General features: G+C 37.8%; 1 protein-coding gene across 11 annotated transcripts in view; it reads left to right on the forward strand.

Moving 5' to 3' along the window:
- The window catches only part of ATE1 (arginyltransferase 1), a 163,092-nt gene that overhangs the window by 63,854 nt on the left and 72,497 nt on the right, over nt 1-26,741 (forward strand). For 8 of the 11 annotated variants that reach the window (XM_072805061.1, XM_072805060.1, XM_072805062.1 and 5 more), the window contains 2 exons: nt 9,265-9,446; nt 13,679-13,778. In XM_072805061.1, the coding sequence (XP_072661162.1) occupies nt 9,265-9,446; nt 13,679-13,778 (282 nt within the window). Of the gene's footprint in view, nt 1-9,264; nt 9,447-13,678; nt 13,779-14,151; nt 14,201-15,921; nt 16,913-26,741 lie in introns of those variants that run through there. The other 3 variants (XM_072805058.1, XR_012020472.1, XM_072805059.1) reach the window with 3 other exon arrangements.

Below are 26,741 nucleotides of genomic sequence, written 5' to 3' on the forward strand. Positions count from 1 at the left end.
GCCATTCCTACATAGTGCCTTTGATGTTATACTGCTGAGTTCACTCATCCATAAACTTTGCTATTCTTCCCTGGTGTTTAAGACATTTTTTCTTTTGTCTAGCCAGTGGTGAGCTTTATTATGTTTTTTCCTGTTATCAGCTAAATCCTTGAAATGGAAGAACTTCTGAGAAATAATTTTGTTTATTAATTCTTTCATATATCCAGAACTATGTGAAGTGCAAGCATGAGGAAAATAAATTGTTTATTATGTATGATAATATTATATATAAAGGTAAATATAAACAATATTAAATATTAATCATATCACTGATTTATGATAAAATTAAGATAGCTGCTATTAATTTGAATAGCTGCTGTTATAGGGGCTACCAGCATAATCTCACAGACATAATCTTTTAGGGTGTGCCATTCAGACCCTTTAAAACTAAAAGCAAAAACTGACCGAGATTTGCTCACAGTCTGTGAGGTGCTTTTCATTGTACGTTATCATTTTTTTTTCCACAATGACCTTTGAGGGTGAGTAGTAGTAGGATTTCTGTTTTAATAATGCAGAAATGGAGGGACGCCAGCTGGCTCAGTCGGCCTTAGAGCATGGGAATCTTGGTTTCACAGTGGTGACTTCAGGCCCCACGTTGGGCATGGAATCTACTTTTAAAAAAAATGCAGAAAGAGGTATCTTTAAAAGTAGTTATTGCCTTGCTAAGGTAAAATAGCCAGAAAGTGTACAGTGGAATTAGGGCTCAAGTCCAGATACTTTGGTTCTAAATCCTGGACTCAAGTCACTGTACCCTCCTTCCTTTCTTTTTTAGCTTAACAGTTTATAGTTTCCTTTGCTACCTGTGTTTTTAAAAATCCATTTATGTGAGTGCTTCTCAAAAGTGTCCTGCAATTCCTAGTGGTCCCTGAAGCCTTAGCAAGGGATCCTTGAGGTCAAAATTATATTTTATTGGCGTTTTTCTCTCTCTTATGAGTTTATGGGGATGTTTTCCAGAAGCTACATGATGACAGCAAATGCAGAAGCAGATAGGAGATCCAGCTATCCTTTGCCAAACCAGACATTATTAAAGAGATTCTAGAAATGTAAATCAGTGCCATTTTTTTTTTTTTGCTAAATTTTTGTTTTGTTTTGGAAAATGTAGATATTTTTAATACTGTTATTTATTGTTATTTTTTAAAAATAACAAATACATATTTTTAAAAGCACAAGTTTTAATATCTAGTACAATAAATCTCTCCTGAACGCCTTATCTTCAATGAGCAAAATCTCCTTGCAAAGAATAGAGGGATTTGGAGACCAAGAAGTTTGAGAGCTGATGATTTACATGATACCCACATGCACATCTGTTACTCTCTTTCCCAAATAGTGTCTATTTTTCTGCATAATCTGTAATTGTATCACCTTCTGTGTTTTTAAGTAACAGTTGAAGAGTGTTAACAATGAATAGGCTTTGTTTTGGTTTGTTTTTGTTAACAGTTAATAGGCTTTAACAAAGTAAGAGGTTGAAGTTCCAAATATTAAAATAGGATTCTCAAGGCAGTCAGTAAAAAAGGACTAGTCAGTGACTGGATGCTGAGGGGCTGAGTGCCTGGGAGAAGGAAGGGAAGGGACTTTGTAAGATGTAGTTCTTTGACCTAGTGGAGGTGAGGGCAACAGATCTGTGTTAGCTGAAAATACATACATTTGCAAAAAAGATAATCTCTAGTTACTACTCATAAAAACCAACACGTATCCACATGATAGCATATTGAAGCATGTAGCATGATCAGCTTCAGTGAGTCTGGATCTCAAAGATATTGTTGAATGGGGAGACATAACCAGGAGTTCTGCTGATTTCTGATTTCACAGCTTTCCTTATTATTCTTTGTTTTTATCACCTTTGCTCTGTCCCTCAAATTTCTGTATTCTTTCCATGTTTTAGTGTTAGATAATTTGAGCTAAGGGATCTTATTTGAGGGAAAACCTGTTATGGCTGTTTTATGTCAGGTGGAAGGATAAAAAGTGATTCAGCAGATGTGTGTATGTATGTTCATGGATAACTACGAAGCATGGTAGTTAAATCAGTCAAGTTTATGGTATTGGAAACATGGTAGGCACTGAATTTTTTCCAAATTTTCCAGCCAGAAGTGAGTGATTTGGGAGCCCTGGCTGCTCCATCTCTTCACGGAGGGCCAAGGCAATCAGTAATTTAGGTTCACCTTCCGCCCATTTCCCAGAGCTGCCACGTACCTGTTGAAAAACTTGAAAGTATTGACTGACTTACCAAACTGAGAACCGTAAATCATTATTAACCAATAGTGCAGCGACCAGATGTATTATTTGAAAAAAATAGCTTTTTCTCTGCCTTCACTTAGATTGTTTTCCACTTTTTAGATCTTTTTTTTTTCTTTTTTTTAATTAGGTCAGTGAAACTCCCACAAGGGAAAAAAGGAAATCATTCATATTTTAATTGTCAGACATGTTGGGGGAAAAAAGGAATACAGCAAAACAAGCTTTAAGAAAATCTGTTGAAAGCCATGCATTGAAATACTTTGTTTTTTGTGTTGCTTTACTTACTAACTTGGATATCCTAGGGATATTTGAAAAGTGAGGATATTTAAATGTGTCTGATTAGATGATTTTCTTAAGATAGCATAAAAATAGCATTGGCCTAGGGGCTAGGATGCTAGTTTGTATGTCAGTTTACAGCTCCATGATTTAATGGTCATTGTATTGCTTAATTGATTCCTGGATTTCTTGTTTCCTCATCTGTACTAAATAGTGGGGGTCAGAGTAGATAGTTGTATGACTTATTCTTTTCTCAGTAATTATAAGGCAGCCCATGCTTCTATAAATAAAGAGTACTTTGCAGATGGAGGAGACCCTTGACTTCCACATGGATTGAGAGATCGGAATAATGCCGGTGGTAGGACACTGGTTGTGACAGGACTCCCAAGACGACAAACAGGTGAAGTAAATGGAAGGAGATTATTAAATGGGAGGTCCAGGGATTGAACAAAATGGTTAATAGTGGAACCGAGAAGGTAGTTACAGTTTGGAAAGGTTTCAAGTTTGTCCAGCCGGCAGGACTGATTTATTAGTTTAGGGGTTAACCTAAACTTTTGGTTATTACTGAGAATATGCCTATTAAGTCCCTACTTATTATGTCTTTGATAAATACATTTTTTAATGAATGCACGCATTAGATTTATGAGTCCTAGAATGATGCACTAAATTGAAATTATAGAAGAATTTAGATTCATCTCAAAGTCATTCACTTAGCTTTTGACTTGGAGGCTTCCTGACATTTGACAGGCTCCACACCTTACGTAGCATAAACTGACAGCTTGTCTCTGGCTCCATGTCACTGCAGGGTTGCTCTCCTACACGATTATATTTAAAAGCAGGGAGCTTCATTCCTATGAGCCTCAGGGCTTGCTTAACATCTAAAAGATGGTTTTCATAAAATTCAGTGACATATAGGAATTTGGGTAGAATTACGTATTTGGAGCAGTCTGGCTTCTGAGACAGGTGATTCAACTTCAAGTTCATTAGCAATTTAGAGTATTGGTGTCAGTTCAGGTGTTATAGTTTTAACAGATGAATACTCTATCTTTTCTTTTTTCTTTTTTTTTTTTTTTTTTGCTTCTGTTTGTTGCCTGTTCTCCTCAAACTGTATCTTTCTAGGGAGATAATCATGGCTTTTTATTTTATTTATTTATTTTTTTTTGAAGATTTTATTTATTTATTCATGAGAGACACAGAGAGGCAGAGACACAGGCAGAGGGAGAAGCAGGATCCCTGCAGGGAGCCCGATGTGAGACTCGATCCTGGACCCTGGGACCATGCCCTGAGCCAAAGGCAGATGCTCAACCACTGAGCCACCCAGGCGTCCCCAGTGGTGGACGCTCTTAAAAGTTTAAAAATAGTTACTGCCCAAACAACATTTTAACTGTAACAGTGGAAGTTTTAGAAGTCACTGATACTACTAGCACCCATTTGCTGCTGTTATCTTGATCACCTGTGCAGTTACTCTTTTAACCCCTTTCCCGTACCTGTAGTCTTTGGAAGGGAGTTCCTATGTATAGCCACACTTCAGTAGAGTTATGTTCCTTACCTTTGGGGTAGAGTATCCACATAAACATTTTGGAATTCTTCTGCGTTGGAGATTTGTCTTTCTTCCACATTCACTAATTTTTTAATCATATACATCAGTTTGGACTCATGGATATTTTATACTTTGAGTTATAATCTAGTACTACTTGATTTTGTTGCTCTAATTACTCCAGCTTAGGCTATTGGGAGCTCTTTTAGCTGTCCCCTCTGCCCCTTTGATGGAACCCCACCAGTGTGTGTGTGTGTGTGTGTGTGTGTGTGTGTGTGTGTGTGTTTAAGTATTATCTTACTTTTTGACACTACAAGATGAACTAGGCTGGGGGAACCTGAGTGACTCGGTCAGCTGAGTGTCCAACTCTTCGTTTTAGCTCCAGTCATTATCTTGTGGTCCTGGGATTAGGCCCCAAGTCAGCCTCTGTGCTTAGTGTGGAATCTGCTTGGGATTCTCTCTCTCCGTCTGCCCTTCTTCCTGTTTGCTTGTTCTCTCTCTCCCTCTCTCTCTCTCTCTCTCTCTCAAACAAATCTTAAAAAAGATGAACCAGGCTTATCTTGTATATTTCCTGTCCCAGCCCTGGAATCAGCCATTTTCCCAAAGAGGCTTACTCCTTGTACTGCAGAGTGGAGAAACCAAGATTTGGGTGCTAGGCATGCTTGTTGCTAGTACGGTATTATTTCTTTTAGGCCTTCTCATCTGACAGAGTAAAGAAATAATGTGTGCATACTAACTCTTATTGCATGAACATATCTTTAATATATATAGACCTAAAAATATTTCTGTATGTAACCAAATATTTCTGTATGCAACATGTAATTTGTTAAACTTAGTATAGTGGAGATTCATATGGAGACTCATGTTTCTAATTCAAATCTGCTACCCTGTGGATCATTCTAGCCTCTTTCCCATGCTTATCTGTGAATTTCCACTCTAAGAGTGAGAAACCTCCATTCATTTACAGTAGGCCTATGTATCAGTATCAGAATTGTTAAATGTAGTCTCATGTGTAAAACAACTTTATCAGGCAAATTTCCTTTTGCCTTCATATTTATGCACCCCAAAAGTTACTGAACTCAGCACCTTTCCCCTCCCAACCTTTTTCAGGCAAGTTGCTTCTTATCTCTGTAATACAGTTAGATTCTCATGTCATCTTTCTGTTCCTTCCTGGGATCCCTTAATTTCCTAAATGATTTTCTTTTAGTTTGCATCCATTAAGTCTCTCTCTCTCTCTCTCTCTCTCTCTCTCTCTGTCGTAAAGTTGCAAGTTTTGATAAGTGCATAATGTCACATATTTGCCAGTAGAGAATTAGAATAGTTTCATCTGAAAGTCCCCGTGCTTCATCTATTCATCCTGCCTCCAGATCCCCCACACTCCTGGCAACCACTGATTTTTTTTTTTCTTTTTACTGTCTCTATAGTTTGCCTTTTACAGGATGTATTTGGAATGTAGGTAGGTAGCATTTTCAGACTGACTTCTTTCACTTAGCAATATGCATTTAAGGTTTCTTCATTTTGTGTATTTGTGGCTTGATAGTTTATTTCTTTTGATTGATGAATAGTATTCCATGTATCATGGTTTGTTTATCACTTATAGAAGGATATCTTGATCACTTCCAGTTTGGGGTAATTATCAATAAAATTGTTATGAACATTTGCATGCAGGCCTTAGTTTTGTGTGACCTAGGTTTTTAGACAAACTGGATAAATACCTAAGAATGTGATCACTGTTTTATATGATAACACTAGGTTTAGCTTAGTTAGAGACGCCCAAACTGTCCTCCAAAGTGTCTGTACCATTTTACATTTCATTATCAATGAATAAGAGTTCTGTTGTTCCATATCCTGGCCAGAATTTAATATTCAGGTTTTTGGATTTCAGCCATTCTAATAGTTGGATAGTACTATCTCATTGGATTTTTCTTTTTCCTTTTCAGTTCCCTAACAAATGATGTTTGAGCATCTTTTCATATGCTTATTTGCCACCTGTACATCATCTTTGGTGAGGTGTTTGCTTAGATACTTTGCCCAGTTTTTAATTGGGCTATTTGGTTTTTTTACTGTTGAATTTTAAGAGTCTTTCTTTTCTTGAATACCAGTCCTTTATCCAGTACATGTGTTGTAATTTTCTCCAGTCAGTGGCTTCACTTTTTATTCTGTGTGCTTCACAGAGCGGTTTTTAATTTTAATGAAGTCCAGCTTGTCAGTTATTTCTATTGTGGATTGTGCTTCTGGCATTGTATCTAAAAACTCATCACAAAACCCAAGGTCACCTAGATTTTCTCCTACATTATCATTTAGAAGTTTTATAGTTTTGCATTTTACATTTAGGTTTATGGTCATTTTGAGTTAATTTTTTGAAAGATGTTAGGTCTGTGTCTAGATTTAGAGTTTTTTTGCATCATTTGTTGTAAAGACTGTCCTTTCTCTATTGAACTGTCTTTGCTTGTCAAAGGTCAGTTGGCCATATTTACATGGGTCTGTTTCTGGGCCCTCGATCATGTTACAATGTTCTACTTATCTGTTCTCTTACCGGGATCATCCTGTCTTGATTATTGTCACTTTATTGTTTTTCATCTTTTTTTTTAAATTAATTTTTAGAGCGAGCACAAGTGGGAGGGGCAGGGAGTGGAAAAGGGAGAGAGAATCTCAAGTGGACTCTGCACTGAGCACTGAGCACAGAACCCAATGCAGGGCTCAGTCTCATGACCTAAGCAGAAGCGAGTCTGATGCTTAATGGAGTTGGCTACGCTGGTGCCCCAGCTTTATTCTAAGCCTTGACATAAGGTAGTGTCAGACCTTTGACTTAATTCTGCAGTATTATGTTGGCTATTTTAGTTAGGTTTTCTGCCTTTTTATTTAAATATTAGAATAAATTTGTTGATATCCACAAAACAGTTTGCTGTGATTTGGATTGGGATTTAATTAAATCTGTGAGCCAATTTGGGAAGAATGGACATCTAATCAATATTGAGTCTTCCAGTCTGTGAACATGTAATATTTTTCCATTTGGTTACCCCTTCTTTGATTGCTTCTGTCAGAATTTTCTGCATATATATTATGTACATACTTTGTTAGATTTATACTTAGGCATGTAATTTTATTTGGTTTTAAAAATGGTATTGGGTTGTTAATTTCCAATTCCAGTTGTAGCTGGCTTATAGTAAAGCAAATGACTTTCAGTTGTTAACTCAGTATCCTCTGATCTTGCTATAATTGCTTATTTCCTTTTTTTTTTTTTTTGTCATTGATTCTTTGGGATTTTCTACATGGTAAATTTGTGAATAAGAACAGTTTTATTTTTTTCCTTCCCAATCTTTTTACATTTTATTTCCTTTTCTTATTTTATTACTAGCAGGATTTTCAGTATGATGTTGAATAGGAGTGATGAGAGAGGATATCATAACCTTGTTCTTTTTTTTTTTTAATTTTTTTTAAGATTTATTTACTTATTTATTCATTCATTCATTCATTCATTCATTCACGAGAGACACACAGAGAGAGAGGTAGAGACATAGGCAGAGAGAGAAGCAGGCTCCGTGCAGAGAGCCCGACGTGGGACTCAATCCCGGGTCTCCAGGATCATGCCCTGGGCTGAAGGCAGCACCAAACCACTGAACCCCCCGGGCTGCCCATATAGCCTTGTTCTTAATCTTATTGGGGAAAGCATCCATATTCTTACCATTAAGAATGATGTCAGCTGTAGGCTTGTTGTATATGTTCTTTATCAAGTTGATGAAGTTCCTTTCTCTTCCTGGTTTGTTGAGTTTTTAGTCATGAATGGATGTTGGATTTTGCCAGAGGTGTGTTCTGTGTCATTTGATATATTACAGGATTTTTCCTTTAGCCTCTTTCATGGTGGATTACATTAATTGCTTCTTTCTTTAAAAAAAAAAAAAATTACTTGTCTAATGTTGAACCAGCCTTCTATACCTGGAATAAATCCCACTTTGTCACAGTATATAATTCTTTTTATACGTTGTTGGATTTGTTTTACTAATATTTTGGTGAGGATTTTTGCATCTGTGTTATGAGAGATACTGATCTATAGATTTCCTATCTTGTAATATCTTTTTTCTGGTTTTAATATTAGTAGACTGACTTTTTTCATTTTTCTTCATTCTCATCTACTTTTATTCATACATATTATCTGTGATTATAGCTGTATGAAAATGATACACATGTGCTGTTCTGAAAATAATATACATGTGCTGTTCTGTTTACTCACTTAAATTGTTAATCTCTAACATCCCTAGCAAAGCATTTTTTTATCATGTGTCATAATTTATGTTCCATGATTTTCATTTAACAATGGTTGTACTTAAAATCATACTGAATTTTTGGGGTACCTGGGTGACTCAGTCCGGTTGAGCATTGGACTCTTGGTTATGGCTCAGGTCATGATGTCTCAGGGTTGTGAGATTGAGCCCTCCAATAGGCTCCATGCTCAGCAGGGAGTCTGCTTGAGATTTTCTCCCTCTTCCTCTGCTCCTCCCCTGCTCCCCTGCTTGTGCGCTCTCTTTCTCTAAAAATAAATCTTTAAAAAGTAAAGTCCTATTGAATTTTAAAATGAAAAATGTCATTCAGCTATTTACAGATAGTGGTTATATTCTGAAATTTATTTTGTCGGATTATAGTTACATTAAGATAACGGTAAGGAAATAACTTTATTTTCCTTTGGCCAAAAAGGGGAGGTGCTATAGCTCTTTTATATTTACACAGAAACTCTTACCTAGAAAAAATAATGGGGTCATATGCCTTGTCAGTGGGGGGTCATCACAGATCAGGCCTAGCTGGCAGTGTGGTGGCAATTTTCTTCTCACCCACCTCTCTCCTTTTATGGTCTCCATCTTCTCTCATATATTCTTATACATTATTACTTTCCCAATTTTTGTATGGGACAGAAAAATAAAGTTTAATATTTACTTGTCCTGTGAACTTTATATTTCCTACTGTTAAGTTTTTAAACAAGTTAAAAAAATCTTGTTTATTTCTTTTTCTCATTCTTTTCTTTGGTCAATGTTTATACAAATAAGTTTTATGGGGTGTGACTACAGAGGATGATGGCAACATGGGAAATTTTAGGAGTTACAAAGTAAAAGTATAATAGGATAATTACTAAGATTTTTAACATAAAAGGCAACAAACTGTTCACATGTATGTCTGCTTTCTCACAGGCAGAGAATCCCCCTCATGGACCAGATTGCGGTTACGGTTCCTTTCACCAACAGTATTGGCTTGATGGAAGAATCATTGCTGTGGGGGTGATTGACATTCTTCCATACTGTGTATCGTCTGTGTATTTGTACTACGATCCTGATTATTCATTCCTGTCTTTGGGTGTCTACTCTGCACTACGGTAAGATTACTTTTGACAGCTGTAATGCGTCATATGGAACTTCACATAATTCCTCATTTGATTATTAGTTCATCATATAACAGGAGAAATCCTATTTGATAGTCCATAATTTTGTTGCTATAGTAGTCTGTTATATATTGGTATTTAGGATACCACTTTCAGAACTGAGGCTAATATCTGATGGTAATTCCTAGCTTTTTAAGTTATCTACATCATCTAGTGTATGACAAGTCATTGTATTTGTGGGGTGCTTTTTTTGTTTATGCGTTTATTTAAGCTCCCCTATCAAGAACCACTTAATGTTACTTAAATATTATGGCATTGGCATATTTTTGTCCTTGTATATATTTTTTCATAATTAAAAGTTAAATGAATCTTATGTAAATTGAAGCAATGTGAGTCTGTTGAAAAGAATGTATAGTTAGAGAAAGTATATAGAACCAGAATAGGAAGTCACTAACTGTACACTTACCTCTGTGGCTCTCATCAAAAGATTATTTCCTTTTTACATCCATGGCTGCAAATATATGCAGCACAGTACAGATAGTTTGCATTATCCTAATGGTAGAAAGATTAGGGCCTTATTGCATGAAAGTACTTAATTTCTATTCCTTCTTGTCTGTGTATATATGTGATAGAGAAGGAAGGGAAGGAGGGCTGAAAATTATTTTTTGGTTGCTTGCCTGAGAGCTTGAGTCTCTCTCTATCTATCTCTCTCTCTCTCTCTCTCATTCTCATGTTGTCATTGTTTTTTCTTTTCCTGGTCTCTGTCCGATGGTCATATTCTCACATCATGGGAAGATACACTTTCAGATTATTTATCTTATTTATTGTGTATGTGCTTTTCTCTGAATTATAAAAGTGGAAGAATTGATATTTTTCTTTAGTCACCAATTGATTTTTGTAAAAAATCTGGTCCATAATTGATTTTGTGTATTTTGGTGATCTGTAATATAAAGAAAATTTCTCCATCTTGGTATTTTTAACCCGACCTGCCTCTTAGTGCCAATTTATAGCAGATTCAAAATTACATAGTATTTAAAACTGATCTCTGTAATAATCTTTTATTTTTCTTATGTATTGGTGTATAAACCAATTAAGAATATTCATAATACAGGACACCTGGGTGGCTCAGTGGTTGAGTGTCTTCCTTTGGCTCAGGGCGTGATCCCTGAGTTCTGGGATCAAGTCCCACATCAGGCTCCCTGTGAGGAGCCTGTTTCTCCCTCTCCCTATGTCTCTACATTCTCTCTGTGTCTCTCATGAATGAATAAATAAAATCTTAAAAAATATATATTCATAATGCTTATGACATCAATGAAATTAGAACTGATAATTTAAAGCATTTACATTTTCTAATTTTAGAAGTGTATATTTTGTCTTAGAAAAGCTGCTTTCTCTTTGGACCAAAATCAGCCAACACTGAAATTATTGCCATTTTCCTTCTTGTTTTATTTATTTTATTTTATTTTATTTTATTTTATTTTATTTTATTTTATTTTATTTATTTTATTTATTTTATTTTATTTTTATGTATCAGTCTACAGTGTGTAGCTATGGATTTGTTTAGACTTCTCCGATAAATATTAAGACTATTTATTCCTACATAGTGAATTCTAATCTATATATGAAATATTGCTTCATATCTCAGTAAATTAAGGGATATTGAAATCCTCCTGCATTTGAGATAGTAAATAATCAATTGCCAGCAAAATTATAAAGAGTTCTATTTATTGGTTGGTGTATCTCTTGAAATTCTAGAGCTGGAGAGCTTTGAGGAAGAAGCAGAGGAGCCTGGGACTATCAAGTTGTTGCCAATTGAGAACAGGGAGATTGCCCCTGCATTACAGTCTTGTCACTTCCTTTTAGTTTTCTTTCTTTCTTTTTTTTTTTTCCTTTTAGTTTTCTTGAGATTATGATTGCTATATAGAAGAGGAAAGGCAGCCAGGAGATTGACAGTTTGAAGCAAAATTATTAAGAGTAGACAATAAATTGCCAGTTCCATTATTGATTATAGGGTAGTAAAATATGTTTAGTTTCCCTCCATTTCTTAATTTCTTCAGCAATTGCACAATGAATATAGTTTTTGTATTTTAATTATAATTAATGTAGATTTGTATATAGCCTAGTCTGTAGGCTTAAAAAGTTTGAATTGGGGATCATGAGCATGGCATTTGTTTTGTTAGCAAGATGAATTTGAGAAATGAATTAATTTGTTTAACAGATGTTTGAGAAGAAGCTATGTGTCCTGGACACAATTCATAGAAATGAATAAAATGGACAGGGTTTCCAACTCTGTCAAAGCAGTAAGTTAGAAGACCAACATACTTTTAGGTACTCCATTATGCTGTGACAAAAATAAAATCACAGTGGTAGGCATGAAGGGTTTTTTTGTATATAAGGTGGTCAGGAAAGACCTTTCTGAATAGGTGACATTTTAGAAGCCAAGAAAAAAGAAAGGAGCCAACCATGTAAAAATCTAAGTGTAGAAGTATGGGTAGTACAACATCTGAGGTAGTTGGAATAAAGAGAAGATAGGTCCTGTGTGGCTAGGATATGGGGGAGGAAGTAGATAGGAGTTAGGCAGGGAGGGCAGAGATGCCGGTGGTACTGGTGAGGAGAGCCTATGAAGCTGGGCTTGATAGGTCATGTTAGGGAGGTTAGATTTTATCTAAGTGTGATACCAACCCAGTTCGAAGGCAAAGGGTTTGGGGAGGTTATCTGATCTGATTAATATTGTAAGAAACGACTGAGACCACTCTGTGGGATTTATAGAGGAGCAAGTATGGAAACCAGAAAGCCAGTCAGGAAACTCTTGCTGTCATCAGGGGAGCCTTTATGCTAGCTTGGACCAGAATAGCTGAGGTGGAGGTAGTGAGAAGTGATCAGATTCAGGGTATACTTTGGAGATGGAGCCAGATGGACCTGTTGATGAATTGGATCTGGGATTGAGAGGAGAAGAACAGTTAAGGATGGCTCTAGGCTTGGGCCTAAACAACTAGGGGAGCAGAGTAGGAATGCAGGACCAAATAAAGGAGTGCCGTTTCAGTGGCGGGTGGTCCTGTGTTGGTTGTATCAGTGCATTTTTCCTCACTTTGAACCTTGAAACTGGTTTAGTTCTAGGAATTGTAGGAGTTATTCTGTTGTAGGCTAATAATGTTTAGTCTGCTTGGATTTAGAAATACTGTTATTTTACAGATGAATTTGTATGTAGGGTCACAACCCTTCAGTGACTTAAATTTGAACTTGCAAAATGCACAGATTATTCAGTTAAAAAATTTTCTCCTAGAGTTTCAAGCATACATTGGGAAGGAAGGAAGGAAGGAAGGAAGGAAGGAAGGAAGGAAGGAAGGAAGGAAGGAAGGAAGGAGAGGAAGGAAGGAGAGGAAGGAAGGAGAGGAAGGAAGGAAGGAAGGAGAGGAAGAAAGAAAGAAAAAGAGAGGAAGGAAAGAAGGAAGGAAGGAAGAAAAGAAAAGAGGCCATCCTTCAAGGAACAAACGTGAAAACAAACAACTTTTCCTCCTACTCTAGAAATGTACTAAAGTTTCCTTAAAACTCTCAGGTACAAGCAGGCATTCATTTGGGCAAGTGGGTTAAAGTTCTGTGCCCAGATTTATCCAGGTGCTTATTAAAACCACTTCAAGCATGGGCATTGCTGACAGTATCTTTGTTGAGATAATCCTCCCCTATGCCAACAAATAGAGCAAAAATGGTGAGATAGCATAGTTTTTTCCCACTCTTTAGTTTTAGGGAGAATAAATATTAGAGTAGCATCTAGACATAGGAAGGAGTTATACATCATATACAGTTGCAAGTGTTTGCATGTAAATGGTCATAATAATAGTCATTCTTCCTGAAATATGTTGGGTTTTAAGTTTTATAAAACTTGCACTGTTTTTCACTTGATAAACCTAGTCTTTTGAGAGCTCCAGGGGATAACGAGAGTGTATTAAATAGATCTCTTTATTTTTATGCTGTTTGAATTTTAGATCAACTAATATGTTCAAAGTATAGAATGTGAACTTAGATGCATTTGCTCAAAATAATTTAGAGTTGTTTATGTCTTTTTAGTAAAAGTTATCGTATTTTCTAAATTTTCTTTCAACACTTAGAATTTCTTAATAGTTTAATATTAGATTTTCAGATTTTATCAGATATTTGATATTAAATTACATATACTTTGAGTATTGAAACTAGATTTAACTGTACCTTCATCTTTTTTCTTTTGGCAGAGAAATTGGTTTTACTAGGCAACTTCATCAGAAAACATCTCAACTCAGCTATTATTATATGGGTTTCTACATTCATTCATGTCCCAAGATGAAATATAAGGTAAAGCTGATTTTACCACGTGTCTGCTCTAGATGCAGTTCATGAACCTTTAGCTTTCATCGTTTCTCATCATATTAGTTTAACTTGCTTGTATATTTCCAATGTATATCATGAATTATTTTTAAATGTTTTAAACTTTTCATGGAATCTGGCTTGTTCATTGCCTAAGAAAGGACATATAGACACTTAATAGTTGCTTAGTACAGGTTAGTCTATAGAAATTAACCAAATATAGAAATCCTAGCTATTCTAAGCTATTCTAGAACATTCAGTAGGGCTCTGCTTACTTGGGGGTAGCATAGCACTACCTTGTCTGGGTGCATCCTAACCCATCCCCACCCTCCCATTTTTTTCTCCCTCCCTCCTGTTTTAGCTTTGTTTCCTTTGGACCCAGTCACAGTCCACAAAAACTGGAGCTCGATGTAAGCAGTGAGGTATTTTCAATATTAAAAAAAATAATGCAAATGTTTGTAAGATTTTCATTATAGAAAAACGCATCCTTAACCTGATTTTTGTCTCAGGGCATATAGGATTTGGGTTTTGAAAGGGAGATGAATGGATTAATTAAGGAAATCACTTTGCTGCCTCAGAAACAAAGCTTTCTATAGTGAGAACCACAGCCTTTGCTGTTCTGACTTTGTAATTCGTCATGTTATTGTGAGATTGAACTATATGTCAGAATTTCCTTTTAAAATAAGTTTTATCTTTTATGACTCTCTTTAATTAAACTCTTTGTACCTATTACCTAGCTTCAGCAATTCTCAGTTCCTTCGTACTTCATCTATTCTTCCATCCCCATTCCTTCCTCTATCATCTTTTGAATTATTTTGGAACAAATCCAGAACATCATTTTCTGTACGTATTTCAGTGTGTATTTCTAAAGGATAAGAACATTTTGAAAACATAATCTCATCACCACACCTCAGAAACGTTAACAGTGTTTCTAAATATCCTCCTGTATCTAGTCAATGTTCATATTTTCTGGCTGTCTCATATTTTTTTACAGTTTGTTTGACTTAGAACCCAGACAGGGTCCATACATTTGGTTGATATGTGTCGTAAATCTTTTTAATCCACGAATTTCTCCTCCCTTCCCCCCACCCCATACAAATGAGTACTCCACAAAACTTAGTGATTAAATGGGAGAATGAGCAAAAGTGGCTCCAGAGCATTGAGGTTAAGTGCTGAATGTCACGGGAAGGGACACTTGCAGTGTTAGAATCTGTGGATTCCAGGAGTAGAACTAGCTTTGAAAGAAGGGTTGATACACAGTACCTTGCTGGTTTTATGCTGATACAGCCTAGGTCTTCTAGTAGTCAAGGTGTCCTGCTGGGATTTAATCCCATATTTAAGTGCACAGTATAGGTAACTTGTGGATTTAATCCTTCGTATATTTCTGTTAGGCCTAAATTATTCATTTAGGTGATAGGTCTAAACATATATTCTCTGTGGAAGGAAAAGCATGAGCATACTTCTGTCTTCCCAAAAATACCTGTTTGGTACTGTTTTTACTAGTATTCTGTTCTCCTAGCTCATTTTGGTGGGACCACATCTAAATAAGTTCAGGGTAGGAAACTCAAGTACTCTTGATACTACGATATGGTATAATACTCAGGAAAACTCAAGCCACTCTATATATTCATCTTCCTTTGTTTGTATACTTGTGCATGACCCCTTCTAAATAGAAGCTTTTTTTTTTTTCAAAGATTTTGTTTATTTGTTCATGTGAGACACAGAGAAAGAGGCAGAGACATAGGCAGAAGGAGAAGCAGGCTCCCCACAGGGAGCACAATGCGGACCTCGATCCCAGGACCCCAGGATCATGCCCTGAGCCAAAGGCAAGACACTCAACCAACTGAGCCACCCAGGTGCCCCTAAACAAAAGCATTTTTATGCCAGTCCTAGGAACTTGCAGAAATATGACTTTACTTCCCATCTGTAATGGCCACTCTAGTGTCCTAAGACTTTTTTCCCTCAGTGAGTTTTTCTTTATGTCTAAACCAAAATCTTAATTGCTCCATATTTTACCCTATTCTTTTGTTGTTGTTATCCATGGAGATGTTGACCGTATTTTCATCACCCCTACCTTTGCATGAAGACTTTTTTTCTTTTTTTAAAGATTTTATTTATTTATCCATGACAGACACAGAGAGATGCAGAGAGAGAGAGGCAGAGACACGGGGAGAGGGAGAAGCAGGCTCCATGCAGGGAGCCCAACGTGGGACTCGATCCTGGGACTCCAGGATCACACCCTGGGCTGAAGGCGGCGCTAAACTGCTGAGCCACCCGGGCTGCCCAGCATGAAGACTTTTTATGCCACCTTTGTTGACTCCAGTCCAGACTAAATGCTATAGATTCTTCTTCAGTCTCCTTCCTGGGTTAAGCTCTGCTAAAAAATAGAAGTCTGGCTCATATCGAGTTTTTAGTTAAGTATTTAAAAATGCTCTCCATACTGTTCAGTCAGTGTGGCTTAATCATACCCAACCAAAATTTGTCAGAATTATAGCTTCAGGATATTATTTTTTAACTTCCATTTGCATGATAAAAACCCCCAATGCCTACCCTGTTCTATTTTTCCTGTAGTATTCATGTAATATTTATTTAGCTTCTACTGGAAATTCAGCAATGAACAATACAGGCAAGGTGTCCGTAGTCTCAGCGACCTACAACAAGTTAATAAAGAAGACAAATAGATCAGAGTAAGCACTGATTGGTGTGGTAAATACTTGCTAGGTGTACCTCCTTTTTTAGAGCAGGGTCAGGGAGAGCCTCTTAGAGGCATAATATTGAGGCTAAAATTTGATTGACAGGAAGCCAGCCAGTGGGAAGATGAGGGGTCATTTCAGGATGAGCTTGGTAACAGCCAATGCAGTGCTCCTTTCCTTTTGAGTTGCTGCTGTTTTCCATTTTGGCTATACTTTAGGATGACCTGAAGAACTTTTTAAAAATACCAATATGTGGAACCTACCTTCTGAGATTTTGATTCATTGGCTGGGGGCAAACCACGGGTGTCAAAATTTTTTTACACTCAGAAACTTCTAATGTGAAGTCAGGCTTGAGAACCACCTCACCAGATTAATTTTTCACATGTGAGAGCCTAATAATAAACTGGAAAGATGATTATTTCTCATTTTAAAGTTGACTGTTTTCTGTTCAGTCAATTCAGAATTGAAGAAGCTCATATCTACACTTTGTTATCTGGGTCCTGGAACATTAAAGGCTGACGAGAGTCTTTCAGCTGGATTTTCCCACCTGCGGGCCTTTAACCTTACTGACTTCTTGTTTTACTTTCTCCCTTTACCCATTCTCCATGCTTGCAAACTCCTCCTCCCTCATTTCTCAGCCTAGGGGATCACTTGCTCCAGTAATCTATACTGGGCACTAAAGCTAGATTTGACCACCCACCCACCCCACCCCAGCTCCCTTAGCGTTCTCCGTTTCTTCCCAAAAATCAAGTCTGTCTTCTGTGCATACATTTGTGAGACTCACTTGACATTTATATTCATCATGTATGCCAAATACCTAAAAGTGTGCCTGCTGCACAGTAGATAATTTTAATATATATTTGTTGAATTAGAAGAAATACCAGTGCTGAAGGGTTAGGAAACTCCTTGTTTAACAAGTTTTCACTGAATATGACTGGGACAGCTTATACTTTGCAAATAGTGTGACACACAGGCAGTTCTAACAATGATTCAATATCATGGAGTACTGACTGATAAGTACTGTGGTGTCATGGGGAGGTCTTGGCACTGGAGTGTGTTAACAGTTTGAAGGAGTTGCTTAACTACATCTGGTCTTGATTTTGCAGCTGTAAAATGGGAATGATGCAGAAATGAGATACATTGTGAGTTTTTTTTTTTTTTTTTTTTTAAAGTAAGCTCTATGCCCAATATGGGGCTTGAAGTCACGAACCTGAGATCAAGAGTTGTCTGCTCTAGGGCAGCCCTGGTGGCACAGCGGTTTAGCGCCGCCTGCAGCCCAGGGTGTGATCCTGGAGACCCGGGATCGAGTCCCATGTCGGGCTCCCTGCACGGAGCCTGCTTCTCCCTCTGCCTCTCTCTCTCTCTCTCTGAATAAATAAATAAATAAAATCTTTAAAAAAAAAAGAAGAGTTGTCTGCTCTACTAACAGCCAGCTAGGCACCCTGAGATCTATTGTGCTTTTATCTCAATTTGAGTATAGAATCTTCTTGCACTGACTAGTAGGATAGAATCTACCCAGTTGGATAGCATGCACAAAATTGTTACCTGTGCTTATGTTGAGACCTGTCAAAGTTGTGTTTATATGCTGATAAATGGCACCCAAATTTCTAAGTGGCCTGCTTGTGCTATTAGCTACTCTTCTTAGTTTAGTTCAGATACTGGGGAAAAGCAGAGGTTTATGCTATTGTATACCAATACTGCCTCTCTTTATGAAAATTTGCAGAATTGTGGACACTTGTCCTTTGTTTGGAGGAAGGTGGGCACTGAACTCTATTGGGGTTGGTGTGCAAAATGGTAAACCTCTCCAGCATAATTTCTGTGTTATGCTGCAGGGTGTCTGTTGGTTTTGGCCTTGTCGATTTAGGGCAGAAAAAAGTCTGAACTCAGATGTTTGTGGGTGGAATAAAATGACTATTTTGTTCTGTTTATAGATGTTTTCATTTCATCTAAGGATATTTTATATTTTTAGCAAATGAGAACCCTCAGTTATGAAGGAACAGCACAACTGCTTATAAAAGTGGGAATTCTCAATCAGATATGTGCTGTTCAAAATTGTAAGGTAGATGTTGGTTCAAGCATAAATATTTCTCATTGCAATTTGAAGGTCTATAACTAGACACCAACAAAAGGTAACTCACAGAAAATGAATCGCATGCTATTGTAAAATCTTTCATTTTCCAGATTCAGTGAGGGTAAATTTAGCATATAACTACAAAAATAGTTAAAAGTGTATCTTCTTTCATGGAGCAGAACTTAGTATTTTAAGCGTTAATAATGGTGTATTTTTGCCACACTGTAAAATATCCATGGAAAAATCTGTGTATTTCTAGTTGGTTTTAAAGAAAAAAAAAGGAATATATCTTAAAATAGGCATATTTTTAATAACTGAGAAGAAGCAATGTTTTAGGCACCTGGTACACTCTATAGACAATGGGACTATAGCTGTGAACAGTGTAGATGTGGGCTCTGCCCTAAGGAAGGTTACAGCTGAGAGGGCATACAGATAATGATAGCACAGTGGCACCCAGTGATACATAATTGTACCAGAAACTAGAGTAATGTATCATTTAGATTTTCTTGTGTAGATTTAGACATGATAAGTTACAGCCTTCACCATATAATACATTTATTATATGAAGTAGAGCAAATGAAAGTATTTAACAACAGGTCTAAGAAACCCACAAAAAAACTGGTTTTACGTGTTCTTTTTTTTATTGAGTAATGAGTTTTAATGAGGGCATGCTGAAATGATGAGTTTATCTTTATGTGTAGGGAGGACTATGCCTTGGTAGATGGTTTCCAAGGGTGTCTATGCACATCAGTTCCTCTTAACCTGTATGTGCATGTGGCTCCTTCCATTAGAAGTAGATTCTGTTTCCTTGCCCTCATGAGACTGGCCTTCTGACTTGTGCTAATAAACAGGATACCATGAAAGAACTTTTTAGGGCTTCAGGCCCAGGCCTTAAGAGGACTGCCACCTTCCCCTTGCTCTGTCTTCAGAGCCAGCCACCATCATGTAAAAGGGCCAATACTGCTGGAGAGAGACATCACCTGGGAGGCTTGAAACCATCTTGTATGTTTCAGCCCCAGCCAAGCTTGCTGAATGAACATAGCTGCCTGATTGAGCCTAGCAGATACTGTCAGAAGAGCCACCTAACTGTAGCCAACTCACAGAATCATGAGGAATAATAAGTTCTTATGGCTCTCAGCCATTAAGATTTGGAGTGGTCTGTTACTCAGCAACAGATAACTGAAACACATGGTACAGGACAGTGATCACTGGATAGAGATGTACATGTCCACATAGATGGAAACTGTCCTCTGTGGAGCTGTGCAGACCCAGAACTGACCCTGAAGGCAGATGATCTGAGAAGTTTCTGATGGCTCAGTGTGAGAGTTTGGGCAGTCGCTCAGTTTCCATATGCAGCCATACCTAGAGATGTGCCCAGTTGGCTTATGAAAATTCATCTCAGTGAGGCATTTCATTTAATACCGTGACAGTCATAGCCTAGAAGGCATTTTTTAACATGGTGATGAATTTTGATTTTGCCTGTCGTGCTAATGATAATGATGAGCACTGCAAGATGAAAATCACCATGTGGTCATCTTCATAGTTACATAGATGGCACATGTTGCTATAAAACCTCCTCCATGGTTTGCTAGTTTACAGCACTTACATTTTTGTGCATATCATATTCCCTAAAATGCATTTTTATTGAATTCTTTTGATTCTGCTGGTGTGTGTGTGTAAAAGGTTGATGTACATAAAATAAACATTCCTTAGTGGAGATGTGTTTTGTTTGTGCCTATAGTCTTAGATATAAGGCACAGGATAGTCACAAAAGAATTTATGAGAGCTGGAAAATAGTCATTAATGAAAGGAAATTGTCTTGATATGTGGTGTTATTGTTCTCGTTACCTGTTGTAATGATTGTGGCCATGTTAATAGAACTGGATACAGTTTTGGCATAAATCAGTACCAGTTTGAGGGCTCAGGAGCTGGCTGACATGAATAGAAATTGTATTTTTAACCTAGAAGAGTTTTTCCTTGGGAGAGTTACCCTACCAAAGTGAGAGGCGACAGTGCAGCTTTCTGCCATGCTCAGTGATACTAGTCTTCCAGCTCTGCTTCTCTCATGGTTCCAAGGTGGCTGCTGCCCATCTGGGCATCACAGGCCATTAGCAATGGCTAGAATTAGAAAAGAATAATATCTCTCCTGTGTCTTTCTCTCTCTTTCTCTTTAAGTCGACTCCATGCCCAGTTCAACACGGGGCTTGAACTCAAAACCCTGAGATTATAAACTGAGCTGTTTTTGTTTTTTTTTTTTAAGATTTTATTTACTTATTCATAGAGACAGAGAGAGAGAGGTGCAGAGACACAGGCAGAGGGAGAACAGGCTCCGTGCAGGGAACCCGATGTGGGACTCATCCAGGGTCCCCAGGATCACGCCCTGGGCTGCAGGCGACGCCAAACCGTTGCGCCACCGGGGCTGCCCAAACTGAGCTGTTAATCAAGGTCAGCTCTACTGGCTGAACTATACTGGCTGAGCCACACAGCCTCCCTTCTTTTTTTAAACAAATATTTTTAATTGTGGTAAAATATACGTAACAAAATTGGCCACCTTAACCATTTGAAATGTATGGGTTAGAGGTATTAAGTACGTCCAAATGGCTGTTCAATCATCACTCCTGTCCAACTCCAGAACTCTTGCAAGTCTGGAGTACATTGTAGCTCTCCAAGCCCCATTCCCTTCCGCCCCTGGCAACCACCATTTTACTTGAGTCTCCGACTTTGATTCTGGTAGGCACCTCATATAACTGGAATCCTGCAGTATCTATCTTTTTGTGACTGGTTTATTATAATGTCCTCAAGGTTCATCCATATTGTAGCAAATATAAGAATTTCATTCCTTTTTAAGGCAGTAATATTCCATATTACACATATGCCATATTTTTTCTATGTATTCCTCCACTGACACTTAGGTTGCTTCCATCTTTTGGCTATTGTGAGTAATGCTACTATGAACATGGCTGTACAAATACTTTTTTTTTTTTTTTAAAGATTTTATTTATTCATGAGAGACACAGAGAGAAGCAGAGACACAGGCAGAGGGAGAAGCAGGCTCCATGAAGGGAGCCTGATGTGGAACTCCATCCCGGGACTCCAGGATCACGCCCTGGGCAGGCAGGCCCTAAGCCGCTGAGCCACCCAGGGATTGCCCTGGCTGTACAAATACTTGTTCAAGTTTCTGCTTTCAGTTCTTTTATGTATATACTCAGAAGTGGAATTACTAGATGCTATGGTAATTCTATGTTTAATCTTTTGAAGACCCACCATACTGTTTACCATAGTGGCTCTGCACACAGATTCTAATTTCCTCACATTCTTACCAACACTTGTTATTTTCCAGTTTTGTTTGACAGTAGCTATCCCGATGTGCATGAGGTTGTCTGTATCTCTTTTTAAGATTAAGGGAAACTGTATCAAGAAGGCTCTTAGCCCACTTTACCCATTTTACTTGTCAGAATTGTGCCTCTTGTCTGTGTCTTGAGTCAGTGCCTGGCAATGGGAATGGGACTGACCTACTGCAACTCTGATGATAGGAAGAGTCACTTCCTGGAGTACTTGGCACTGCAGAGGGTGAATACCTGAATACGTTTTCTCTTCATTTGGCCTAATAGCCAGTATTTTTTAAACTGAGCTGTTGCTGGGGATCCCTGGGTGGCTCAGCGATTTAGCGCCCGCCTTTGGCCCAGGACGCGATCTGGAGTCCCTGGATCGAGTCTCACGTCGGGCTCCTGGCATGGAGCCTGCTTCTCCCTCTTCCTGTGTCTCTGCCTCTCTCCCTCTCTCTCTGTGTCTATCATAAGTAAATAAAAAAAATAAATCTTAAAAAATAAATAAACTGAGCTGTTGCTTTGTATTTATTTTATATACACATTATATAGTTTATATATGTTACATAGTTTATATGTATACATATACACAGTATTATATATACTTTTAAAAAAATCAAGTTCCTATTTTAATTCTATTTGCTTTGTTTTCTAAATATATTTTAAATGAATTTTCCTGTGCTTCCAAAATGTTTAACATTTATGTAAAGTTTAGTTCGTATTCTCTATTTTGACTTCTTTCCATACAATTCAAAACTATTTTATTTCCCTTGAAAGTAAAAGTTGGAGTATATAGAAATGATGTTAGCCATAATTTTTATAATTCCTTCTCCGTGTTGTCTCTCAGAGTGCTGCTGTAAGGCTGTTCTGTGATCTGAAAGAGGTGTTTTGACTAAATCCTTATCCAGACTTGTATGCAGGCCAAAGTAAACAGTGATTTCAGGCAGTCTGCTTTGGTAGCATGACATGGCCCGACATTAGATAGTTGAAACATCAGAAAGAGTTAGGAAATGTCAGAAAAGAAACAAAAAGGTAATTCATCTGTGATTAATCATTCTTCAAGTCTTTGCCTCAGTTTGATTGTGGTCAAACAGCACCCCTGGAATTCTGCAGGAGTTTGCCTTAAAAGAAGGCAGTTGGCATTACTCTTATAAAAGCACCTACAGGAAAAAATTGGGGTTTACAAAGCTGCATCTGCAAAATCAGGAGCTGTTGAAATCCCCAAGCTCCCACGCTTTTCAAAGTTTCCTGACCAGACAAATTAGCAAATGTTATTTTACTACAGTATTGCAGCCCCGGGTGATGCATTTGGGTGACTTTGCTACTGTTGGTCGGAAAGAAATACAAGTGATCTCATCGGTTACCCACAGCACAGAACACAACTCTGGAGTTGACGATTCAGCATCTATTGTTCTGGATGTTAAATGTCTGATGAATTAGACATAGTCAGTAGAAAAAATGACCACAGAATAATTTTAGTAAGGGATTTTTGATACCTCCTACAGGCAGTGGGAGATAAAAGAATTCACATGCTCATCACAAATTCTTGTTTCTAAAATTGTTACATGTGGAAATTTGCCACATCAGAGTCAAAAAACAATTGCTTAAGGGCCATGTGTTTTAAGCTTCTCATCACAAATGAGAAAATGGAAGCTCCATATACTTAACGTGCCCAGAGTTTGAATTAACTCACATTTTAAAAAAGATTTTTATTCATCTTTTTAAATAAATTCTACACCCAAAGTGGGACTCGAACTTATGATCCCAAAACCAAGAGTCACATGCTCTATGGACTGAGCCAGCCAGTTGCTCCTCATGTTTTAATTTTAGTAATATAAGGAAGAGTTTGGAATTGATATTCATAAAAACGGCTTTGTTTATTAGATTTATGATGAGTTGCATATAGCTTTTAGTTTTGGAGAATTCTAAAATATTTGCGTATTAATTAAAAGTAAATGTTAACTGGGGAATAAAAGCATATTTAATCCTGTGCCTTTTCCCATCCTTTTCCTCATTGGTCTGCCCACAGTGAAATAAAAACCCTTTCATGCTCTCCAGCTTCCCTTCCTCTATGCCTTGTACATTCTCCTACCTTGGAAAGGTCTTGCACTTAGCCCTGCGTGTGCCAGCTGGAGCTTCCTTTCCAGACCATGCTTCTGCACCAGCTCTTCACTGAAGCCATTCGCCATATTTGCCCACTGCTGCCCCTACCAGCTCCATTCCCTGTGTGCTGAGTGGAGCTAGAGGCAGCCTTTTCGATCCTGTGAGCTCTTGTCATTTCTAAGTGCATTATCTATAGCTGTTCTTGTGTTCCAGTTGTTTGTAGGCATATGTGATCAGTCAGTGTTTATGGAGGGCTTCCTCTGTATAAACATCATGCTAGGTGCTGAGGCAAGAGGAAATGTGATCAGACATGGTTCCTGCTTGTCAGGTCCTTGAGGAAACCATGGTTGATCTGTCACCTTGGTGCCCAGCTCATTAATTGGCACATAGAAGGTGCCCAGTGAGTTTATTGACGTGCATTACATGTGAAGGGCAGGCATCTCTCTGAGTGAGGAAAGCTGGGAAGTGAAGGGGAACAGTACATAAGTGTGCATGGGACTGACTTCTTCACAAGTCTCTAATCAGAGCTTAGAAAAAAAAGTAAAGTCAGGTCTATCTCAGTGGTCCAGTTTATTTTTTCCAAGGATTGTCTCTGCTACCTATCTGTAGCGGTTTAAAACAACAAAACTGGGACACCTGGGTGGCTCAGCTATTGAGCGTCTGCCTTCGGCTCAAATCATGATCCCGGGGTCCTGGGATCGAGTCCCACATCGGGCTCCGTGTAGGGAGCCTGCTTCTCCCTCTGCCTATGTCTCTGCCTCTCTCTCTCTGTGTCTCTCATGAACAAATAAATAAAATCTTAAAAAAAAAAGTTAAGGGATCCCTGGGTGGTGCAGCAGTTTGGCGCCTGCCTTTGGCCCAGGGCGCAATCCTGGAGACCTGGGATCGAATCCCACGTCGGGCTCCCGGTGCATGGAGCCTGCTTCTCCCTCTGCCTATGTCTCTGCCTCTCTCTCTCTGTGTGACTTTAATAAATAAATAAAAATTTTAAAAAAAAGTTAAAAAAAACTGGTTATTGTAGCATAACGTGTATACAGAAAAGTGCACCTTTGTTAATTGTACAGCTCGATAAATTTTCAGTGACTCCACCTGTGCAACAGCACCAAGATCAAGAGACAGAATATTCCAGCTCCTCACAAACCTCTCTCATGCTCCCATGGATTATTATCCAACCCCAAAGATAATCAGTAGACTCATCTTGCCTGTCTTTTTACGTAACATAAATGGAATCACTCTGTGTTTTATTTATTGACTGACTTGTTGCACTCAGCAGTACATTTGTGAGATTTATTCATGTGGCATGTGTAACAATGGGTGGTTTATTCTCATTGCTTGTGTGCCCATTCTCCTGGGGGTGAACTGTTTCCAGATTTCGGCTAATGCAACTATGAGCATTGTTTACCTGTCTTCAGGAGAACATATGTTTCTGTTGGGCATAGACCTTGATATGGAATTGCTAGATCATGGGCTTAGTTCATATTGCCCATAATTTAAGTAAATGTACCAATTGACACTCTCCCCAACAGCGTGGTGAGAATTCCAGGTGCCCTCCATCCTGATGATAGTGTAATGTGAAGGGAGCATTGTGGTTTTAATTATTTGCATTTTGATGTTGACTGACAAAGTTGAACGCCTTGTCATATGTCTGCTGGCCATTTGTAAAAGTGTCTGTTCAAGTCTTTGCCCATTTATCTATTGGGTTGTTGAAGTCCTCCCAGCATTCTGCATCCTTTGTTGCATACATGTTTTACAGGTAACTTCTTTCACTCACTGCCTACCCTTATATACCCTTAATGATATCTTGTGATGAAGAGAAATTCCTAGTTTTAATGTAGTTCAGTTTAGCTTTAGGGCTTTTGTGTCTTGTTCAAGAAAATTTTGCCTGCCCTATGACCATGGGAATGTTTTATTTTCTTAGAATTTTAGAGTTTTACCTTTCACACTTCAGTAATTGATCTGAAATATTTGCTGTAAGATTGCGCTAAGGATCAAGACTGAATTTTTTTTCCCACATGAATAATTACTTTTAGTTTCTTAAGGGCACTGCCTGCATATAACCAGTTTAATAAGTATCTCAATTAAATGATTTCTGTGTTAAATTTGTATTGTGATAAAATGTCTTAGGTTTCCCTTTTTCAGACTTGACCTTGATTCCATTAAATAAGTGAACACCTCCTTTAACTTTAGGTTTCTCCCTATAGAATGATACTGGCCAGCTAATTCTTGATTTCAGTATTGAAGGGTGTGCAAGTAAGTCACTTGCTTTTGGACATTTCTTCCAAATAACTTAAAAAATAAAAGGTGCAGAGATGCAGAGAACTTCTTTCACCGAAACTGGGTGATACAGTTTTGTGAACATTCAGTTACAAGAATGATCAAAACACAATGAAAAGCTCTTTGTGTACTAATAGTTGTATACCAAACATTTACCATTTGCTAGTCACATCCCATTTTGTCATTTGCTTTATATCATTGTTTATTGTTTATACATTTAATTATGCAGAAGTTTAAAATTTTTTTATACAATCCAGTTTATTAATCCTTTTCCTCTGTGCTCCTGGCTTCTGTATCATGCTTTTAAAAGACCTTCTTGGGGCACCTGGGTGGCTCAGTTACTTGAGTGTCCAACTCTTGATTTGGCTCAGGCTCCCTCTCTTTCAAATAAATAAGTAAATCTTAAAAAAAATAAAAGACCTTTTCTTCACCAGCATATTAAAGCAGTGATACCCTTCGTTTACTCCTCTTCACTTTGCAAAAT

The sequence above is a fragment of the Canis lupus genome, chromosome 29 (assembly GCF_048164855.1).
Source record: "Canis lupus baileyi chromosome 29, mCanLup2.hap1, whole genome shotgun sequence".
Taxonomy (NCBI): domain Eukaryota; kingdom Metazoa; phylum Chordata; class Mammalia; order Carnivora; family Canidae; genus Canis; species Canis lupus.